Source organism: Gasterosteus aculeatus, chromosome 15 (genome assembly GCF_964276395.1).
Source record: "Gasterosteus aculeatus chromosome 15, fGasAcu3.hap1.1, whole genome shotgun sequence".
NCBI classification, from domain to species: domain Eukaryota; kingdom Metazoa; phylum Chordata; class Actinopteri; order Perciformes; family Gasterosteidae; genus Gasterosteus; species Gasterosteus aculeatus.
In genome coordinates, this window is record NC_135703.1 from 9,182,105 (window position 1) to 9,190,835 (window position 8,731).

The window sequence follows — 8,731 nt, forward strand, 5'->3', positions numbered from 1 at the left end:
TACTTTCAAGCTGTCTGTCTTAAGGCTGCATTCGTTCATATAACGCATCGTTTCATACTTCACATCGAGCAGGGTCACAAAGCCCCGTTAAAACATCAATGTCGGCCAAACCAAAAGCTGCCTCCCGAGGCCCCTTTAAGAGACCCGCCGTGCTTGCGAGTGTTGTGTCGGGGACCGTCCGCGCATCGCTCCGTGTCGTCTGGGCCCGGCTAACGTTAGCAGACTGGCCTGCTTGGCTCAGACGCTTGAACGGATTTCACGGATAATAATGTTTGTTTTTTCGGCCATATAAACGGTAACGACGACACGCCGGATGGTGAGCTGGAAGACGTAAACCAACCGCCGCCGGAAGCCGTCCAGGCGGAGAAAGAGGGTGCGCGTGAAGAAGTAACGTTAGCAGGTAGCTGTTGGTTGACGTGAACGGTCGTTAGCTTTGACGTTAGCTGCTGTCCAGCAAATTTAGCTCTGGCTTATTTAATCGCGCATTGGCTATAAATTGTACTTCCCACATCTCTTTAACCCTTTACTTGCAGTGTAATAACATAAGCGGCACGTAAAAACGTATGATTAATTGCTTATTTAGCTTGGTGCTAATAGGTTTCTTCTATCCTTAAGCTAACGTTAGTATTATGACTAACGTTGATTGGTTGAAATCCTCTATTTTACCCCCTGATGCTAACTAGCTATTGTCAATGGTGGCTTTGATTGGCTGATTTAGCAACCAGGCTAGCGTTGACCTTTTGTTATCAATAAAATAGCTAACGTTATTTTTTTGCTTGACCTGTTGATTGATGCTAACGCCATTATTTCTGAAAGCGTTGTCAGTTCTTCGGGGGATTCAACTGTAGCCAAGAACGTATCCTATGGTAAAGTAAACCAAATGATCGTGGTTAATATAGGTCTGCTTTTCTTATATTTGCACAGGCCCAATTCAATGTTATACTTTCCGCATTTGGCTACGGTATCAACTTTACTCAAGGGCCATACAGTTTAATTAGCAATTATTGGGTCACTAACAAATAACCTATACGTTAAAATTTACTGCATTTGTGAAGCTGATTATTGAATCAGATTTCATCGACCGCCTTATGGGAAATAAACATGTAGACAACATGCAGAACTGACCTTGAGCTATAATCAACACTGAAATGTGGTGCTTTCTATTTGCCGCATTATTTGTAATTTCATTACTATGGAATTTCCTCAACTGTTCTAAGTTATCTGTCTGCCCCTTCATACTCAGATCCATGGCAAAGTGGTTGAAGGACTACCTAAACTTTGGCACCAGGCGTGACCCTCCACAGCCCCCGAGGCCAGATTACAGTGAAAGTGAGATTTTGAGGGCCTACAGAGCTCAGAAGGAGCTGGATTTCGAGGACCCGTATCAACACTCTGAGAAGGAGCATCAGAATGGTGGTTTCAGCCCCCGTAGCGCCACAGTGAGCCTTCCCTCGTTCCCTGCATTCGGTTCAGTGCTGCCTAATGGTGTTGAGGTAGGACATGCATCTTTATACAACCATGCAGGGGAAGTTATAGAGGTATACTTTTTAACATTTCAACTTTTGTTTACATGTGCCTTGTTCCAGGTGAAAGTGGTGTCTCCCAAACACAGACTCATTAAAGTGGACTCTCAGGAGTTTGGCTGCTGTAAAGTCCCCCTAACTCCTGTGACTACTCAAGAGGAACCTGTAAGAACGGCTTCTATTTGTGTTCTACTTTACATTCCTTTGGCGTTTCTCCTTTATTCCCTCCATCCATCCTTTGCTTTGTCTTTATCTCATCGATCTTACTCATTTTCTGTCGCACACTCATTGATTCACAGGCAGATTTTATTAGCTTGTAAGATGCCTATTGTTACTCTGTCCCCAACAAGGTGATTCCTTCTGCTCCAGCGGCGTTGGATGCTGACACAGACTACTCTGATCCATTTGATGTTTGTCCAGAACCCAGAGGCAGGCAAAACTGGGAGCCCAAACCTGCATCAACAGACTACTGCAGCTACATGGAGCCATTTGAAGCCCAACGGATTATCTCAGGTTTGTTTTGAGTTATTTTTCTCTGTCACATTTTGGTGTTGTGGCTCCACATTATTTTTGGCAAAGTTTAAAAGTCCTTGTTTATTGTGCAGAACTGCAGCACAGCATGATGAACAACAGGTCTGGGAGTGCAGATGGCGTCCAATTGTATGACAACCCGTACGAGGAGCGGCCTCGACCCTACTACCGAGCGGCTCCAGCAGCACAACAACAAACGCCGAGGGTTGAGTTAGGACTTCCAGACAGCAGAGAGAGCAGGCTGCCTCGGGATGATGAGAGGCCGGCGGATGAATACGACCAGCCCTGGGAGTGGAAGAAGGACAACATATCTAAAGTTCTAGCAGGTAAGCTGGCTGTGTCATCATATCCCTTTCAAATATATGCATTATTTTATTCTATTCTTTAAACGAACGTGCTGTGTATTTCTTTCCGGCCATAGTTCAGTTTGAAGGAGCTGAAAGGGAGCGCTCCCGAGCTCAGACGGAGCCTACCCGACTCACCAAGACGGGCACCTCATCGTCCACAGCTGACTCCACCACGTTCCCTCTGGTCGGTGACACACCTCCTCTCCTTGGAGAGAGAGTGGATCCAACTATGCCACTGGAGAGACAAGTGTAAGCGAACGTCTACAAATGTCCAAAGATGGTATTTTTAAACGCCTTCGTGCCAACCTAGTGTTTGAGGATGAACTGATGTTCAATCTGCAGGTGTTCATGAACTCTTCTGTTCCGTGGTCGTGTTTCGTCCTGCAGGTGGTACCACGGAGCTCTGAGCCGCTCGGAGGCAGAGAGTCTACTGACTCTGTGCAAGGAGAGCTCTTACCTGGTGAGGAACAGCCAGACTTGCCGGAACGACTACTCTCTCTCACTCAGGTAGAGACTCCCGCTCATACTCTGACTCCTGCTGTATTTCAGATGAAAATCATTAGTGTCCCATCAGCATTTTAAAATGTTTCCTGTAATGCTTCATTTTAAGCTGCAATGGATCCCCCAAAAATCCTCCTTACTCTTAATATGGTTTATCATTGCACTCGTAAAGGACTGTGTTTGCAAAATGATCCCATCCAGTTTTTGTTATATGGGTATTGTTATGTCTTTAGTGTGTTTGCTTTGAGACAACTTTCACTACCGTTTTCCAATTTATTTTCTATGGCCCAAAATCACAAATTTCCATCACAATAACATTGTGAAAGTGGACCAGCGATATCTTGTAAATGGCAAATCTTTAGGTTGCCTCCACTTAATGCTACAGTACTTGGCGTTTCTTGTTTGTTTTTTTTATTCTAAAGTCTGGCACATAATATTATACCAGACTACAAACCTAAGAGATGCATTGAGGATGAAATAAACACACACGTGTGTGTGTGTGTGTCAGAGCATTATCACTTTTAAAACCCAAGGTTACGGTTTAATTTCTCAGCAGGATTCAAGCAAGGACATTTTTGTCTCATAACGAATGTGTGGTCTGAAAGAGCCAAATTATTCCCATAGCTGTGTTTGATGAGCATTTCCTTCTTACTCTTGTCAGGAGCTGTAAAGGTTTCATGCATATGAAGTTCACTCGGTCTGCAGAGAGGCGCTACGTGCTCGGGGAGAACAGCCCTCCCTTCTCCACCATCCCCGAGGTCATCCACTACTACACCACACACAGGCTGCCCATCAGAGGAGCCGAACATATGTCCCTACTGTATCCGGTCATAGTGCAGACCCTCTGACACTGACCACTTCACACACTCTTTCTCCTGGTGCTACTGATTACCATAGATACTCAATATTGACTTATATTTGTCCAATTTTCCTACATGCCTTTTCACTGCCGTTCTACCTGAACCGCCCGCCCGACATTGGACTGTTTGGTGCCCTCTTTTCCGTTTACCATTTCACCAATAACTACACTGGCAGCCGAATAAGAGCTCAATGCCTAGTGAATATTCGCCTGTGACTGGTATCATCACTGAAATCCTCTTGTTTTAATTGCATGGACCCCCGAAATTCATTACTTATAGGTGAACAATATTATACAGAATCTTGCTTGACATTTGAATCTTTTACTGTACAGCACAGATATACCACACTGCCAGATCACTGAGAGGAGACTAGTGGTGTCTTTGTTTTTGCTGTTCAGCCCAGGCACCAGTTATCTCCATATTAATTTGATGCTTTAATGGGACAGATATGAGACGTGATAAAAACAGAAAGTACTGTTTTAAAAGTGGTGCAACTGCAAACAACACGAGCCTTCAAGTGTTCTCTACAATATCAGCCAAACGCTACACATACTGTGAATGTTATATAGCTGCCTATAACTTCACTTAGTAGCAGACTCCTGCAACACTACTTTCGAGGATAATAACTACAGTATTCTATTAAGCTCGTGGCTTTGTGATCTTGACTATTTGCTTTGGTAGGTTATTTACTGTTGTGTTTTATAAGAATTGAAAAGTCTTTTGAAAATAAAGGTGTTGGTTTTTTTAAAGATCCTGTGCATTGTTTAATTTTCTGTGTTCCGTGTTAGTCGGTTGATTGTGAAATGGGCATTTCCCAGCATATAGATATACATACGAACCATAATACCAAAAAGAAAACTTCACATTTTGAGTGATTAAGTGGGAAATACCTGTGCCCCAAAAAGGGAGACATGAGATGATCTACAACAGAGTCACCTGATCCCTTAGCAACCAGCCGGTGTCGGTGGCACCACAAGAGAACAGGAACAGAACAGGTAACAAGTTGGTTATTATCTAAAGATAAATTATTGTCTCTGCTATTTGAAGCATGTTAGATCTACAGATTCATTTTAGTGTGTGTTTGGGTTCTCACGCTTATTATTCATTCAGTTTTATTGTACCACGTTGTATTTGATGTAAACGTTAAATCAAATCAAGCCTGCAGCTAGCGGTTAAATTACCCATAAAATTGATGTTGTTTATAAGTTGTTGAACTTATAAGTCCATTGATTGATGGATAGCAAATTGTTTATAAAAAGATAGATAGGACGTATTGAAAATGCATCACAGTGGGTAACTAAATACTGTATGAAACCATAATACAACCCACATTAGCATCAAATAATAAAGTAAGCGATTTGCTTTGAATTATCATCATGCACACTGTCAAATATCCTGTTTGTGAAGGTTGATTACGTTGCTCTGTTTACCCACATCAGCTTCATCCGTTTCCATGGCAACTCAGACGCACAAACTCGCTCAACCCAAACCCGACCGACTCACCTTCCCAGACCGGTAGGCTTCGCTCATGAGGGTACCAACTTTTTCACGGAGGTCTTTTCTTTTTTGAAAGTGACCAACGGCCACAGTCCCTACTGCCAATTAAAGTTGCTGATGAATACACTGTTATGAAATAGTTTTATTTTCAATGCCACCGCAAATAGAAATGATGCCACGTGTAAGATGAGAGCTCTTCAACTCTCCGGTGCTACGAGCGGGGCGAACATTAACAAACTCGGTCTTCTCAGGGCAGATGTTTCCTGCTATTGTCATAACACAGTATTTGAAAAGCTCATCTTCCTTAAAGCTTTGCCTTGTTTAGCAATGAACACGACCACTTGGTAGCTCGCTTTGGTGATGTCTGACCTTGGAGGTGCTTCACCCGTGTCTTTTGTACATTATATTCCTTAAACAAAATAACAATCTAATGGCAAATTAGACGGACACAGTTCTGGTGTTTTGATTAAAAGAACTATAGTAATCTCCATCTGTAAGTGATGCATTTTAAGGCCGAGGTCAGGGGGCCGTATAAAACCTGATGATTTTCCTGCTGGACTTGCCTGGCTGGCACCCCCTATCTCTCCTGTCGCTCCTCCTTCTCTGATAGAGCTTCTTTTTGATCTTCCAGTCGTTCGGTTTACTGGCTGGATCAGCTGCCACGGGAGAAAACGGGATCCACCAAAACTGGTATATCGCTCTCTTTCTAACTCAACCGCTCCCTTCATTTACAAACCTGCCCTGTGGTGTTTTTTTGTTTCTCTTTGTAATAAAGTGCACTGTTTGTCTTTGTAGAGTTAACGCCTCGCTGGTCGGAGCTATGTAGAAATAAAAAGTTCTACACTCAAGTCACGTAAATATACAACATTACTAATGCATAATGGCTCACTGCTAATGACAAACTATTAATGTATGTGGGATTTACTTTTCAAGATTCTTTGATGGCATTTTTGAAAGCTGCTTATATTTAACCTGCTTTTTTTTATGGAGATTCATTGCAGTCAGTTTTTCACTAGTCCATCAGACTGCTACGGTTACTATTTGCTATTTATTGAGACTCACCGATCACTCACATATGGGCTTCTATATGAGAATACACTTACGTTTGTAAATATCACCTATTGGATTTCCAGCATTGTCAGGACTTCATTCTCTTTAATTGTATACCCTTGTGTTTTTCTGGTGTTCCTATCTAGATATACATGCTCTCTTCCTTCCTTCCTCCATCGTAACTTTCCTCTCATAATTTACACCACCTTTTCCTCTCGTACTCACACCAAACGCACCTCTTTATGACATGTTTCCTCTCTCACTCGTGCTTTCAATTACTCTCTTCCACCGTTTCCTTTGTCCCGCCCCAGACTTTCTCCCACATGGAAGGTGAGTGAGCGGGCTCTCCGCGCCATAACATCCGACCGACTGCGTCGTCTGGCTCAACCCCGTCTCCACGCCGCTGGCTGGCAGCCGGAGCACCTGCAGCTTAATCCAGTGAGTTGACGCAAGCGTTTCCCGATAAGCTGCTGGCCGTGTAGAAGATGGTGTAGCAGCTAGCAGCGTTTCAATTATGCAACCTGCAACTTGTTTTAACTCCACATTTAACGGTAGGCCAGGGTTTTGGCTGCTTAGGAAGTCTGACAAATTACATCCAAAGGTGATGTCAGTCAGTCGCTTATTAGAAGCAGAGGTCTTTTTACCGTTTTACACTCTGGTTTCACAGGTTTTGCCTTTTCCTGGTTACAAGTCTTAGCATTTGTTTTTTAAAAATGTTCCACTGTCAACTTTCACATGTCTTTTCAGCTTGAAAACACAAGGTAAGACCTCAACTTTAAAAGCGTGTTAATGTATAATGTCTTTTCAAGTTTAACATTTACTACATGCAGTATGAGTCAAAGCAAACCTCTAGAACATAATTGGTTAGACTTTCCTGAGACTGCTTTGACGGCTCATTTATAACGCGGCCCAATGCATCCAATCCTCAAGACTGCATTGAAACACATCCAGTTTAATTTATTCCAAACAGCCCATGTCTGGCATTGTGTGTGCGTGTGTGTGTGTTAATATATTCTCATTCGTACCCTGGAATGGGGTTGTAGTTGAACAGGTTGACGCAGACAGCAGCCCCCACTTCACGAATATGCCAGCTCGCCCAACCAAAAAGAAGGCCGGTTGTGGACGGCTGTGGCCCAAAATCTAAAGCTGTAACCATGAGCCACAAACCCTGTAGAGCTTCAGCACACATAGAGCTGCTTGCCAGTGAGTCTTCCAAAGTTTGATCTACTGCGGCATGGTTTTACCTGCCACCATAACCCTTAACCCTTTCGTCGTCTCAGCCCCTAAGCACGACCACCCCAAGTTCGAAGGAGAGCGCTCGGTGTGCTGGACCGTCTCCAGAGCGGCAAGAAACTTCGTAGCCAGCGAGAGGCTTCTGGAGCTGTCCGCTCCCAAAGAGAGGAACGCTCTGTTTGAGGGATACGACCCGTACGTAGTCACCCAGGCCGCCCGCTCCGCCTGCCCCTCACCCCGGATACGTCGGCTATGTCTGCCTCTGCCTCGCAAATGTTGCACAAACCGGGACGGATGAGGTCCGGTCCCCGGTGACGTGTTTTGTGTCTTTTTCACAAAAGTTGTTTCCATGTAGACAATAAAGTAGTCTGGCAGCTGGAGCTACTTGTCTTATGTGTGTTGAGATTGAATCATGGTTATAACTTTGTAACAACAATGAATATCTCACAACTATGGGGCGCCGTTTGTAAAATGGCGCAGGTTCCAAAATTCTGCGCAGTTTTGCTACATTTATCATTATATGAAAAAAAAGCACAACAATATTCATATGTCACTTTTTCAAACATTTAGAGAGCATGTAAATTCATGCAATAACTTTTCCAAGGATAATGTTTGGCAGTAACACAAAGTTACTGAAAACGTTAACTAAAAAAATAATGTTAAATCTAAATCTAAATGTTAAATAGAAATAGAAATTGTTAGTTAGAAATTGTTAGCTAGAAATGTTAAATGTAAATAGAAATGTCTGTTTTTATATATGCAGATTTATTTTTATTCTGTCCATTATGTTGTCAAACAATGTTTGACAACATAAAATAGGGTCCAGGTTAAAAATGACCAGAAATTACGAGAATCGTAAAATTGGACTTCTTAAATTCAATGTCTAAACATGTTTTTTCTTGAGGTTTCATTGCAATAAAGAACAAAAGAATATCACAAGACGAGTATCACAGTAGGATCATGAGGGGATTTGATTGCCGTCGACACACATTCTTTTTACGCTGTAATAAACAGAAAACACAGGACGGGAAATGATAACATGCAACAATAAGCAGTTTATGAGAAAACACTACATTTTCTTTGATTGTGAGCCCATATTGTCCAACCAGAAAACATCTGCTCAGCAGCTGGAAGCAAACGAGACCAGATCAGTTGTTGTGAAATAGAGACGGATACAGTCTCTAAATAC

At 42.8% G+C, this 8,731-nt stretch overlaps 2 protein-coding genes across 4 annotated transcripts; both read left to right on the top strand.

The window, feature by feature from the left end:
* Positions 1–72: 72 nt before the first annotated feature.
* On the top strand, positions 73–4,511 carry LOC120833364 (SH2 domain-containing adapter protein F). 3 transcript variants are annotated; one of them, XM_040200416.2, is made up of 8 exons: positions 73–373; positions 1,244–1,493; positions 1,587–1,688; positions 1,874–2,036; positions 2,129–2,380; positions 2,476–2,650; positions 2,789–2,908; positions 3,564–4,511. In XM_040200416.2, the coding sequence occupies exons 2-8, from the start codon at positions 1,248–1,250 to the stop codon at positions 3,748–3,750; spliced, it is 1,245 nt and encodes a 414-aa protein (XP_040056350.2). In that variant the 5' UTR covers positions 73–373; positions 1,244–1,247; the 3' UTR covers positions 3,751–4,511. The 3 variants fall into 3 exon arrangements, with proteins under 3 accessions (XP_040056350.2, XP_040056348.2, XP_077946163.1); XM_040200414.2 differs by having other exon boundaries at positions 87–400; XM_078090037.1 differs by having other exon boundaries at positions 104–866.
* On the top strand, positions 4,114–7,922 carry spmap2 (sperm microtubule associated protein 2). Its single transcript, XM_040200419.2, has 7 exons — positions 4,114–4,757; positions 5,202–5,277; positions 5,891–5,949; positions 6,055–6,112; positions 6,621–6,747; positions 7,353–7,512; positions 7,590–7,922. The coding sequence occupies exons 2-7, from the start codon at positions 5,216–5,218 to the stop codon at positions 7,838–7,840; spliced, it is 717 nt and encodes a 238-aa protein (XP_040056353.1). The 5' UTR covers positions 4,114–4,757; positions 5,202–5,215; the 3' UTR covers positions 7,841–7,922.
* The last annotated feature ends 809 nt before the right edge of the window (positions 7,923–8,731 follow it).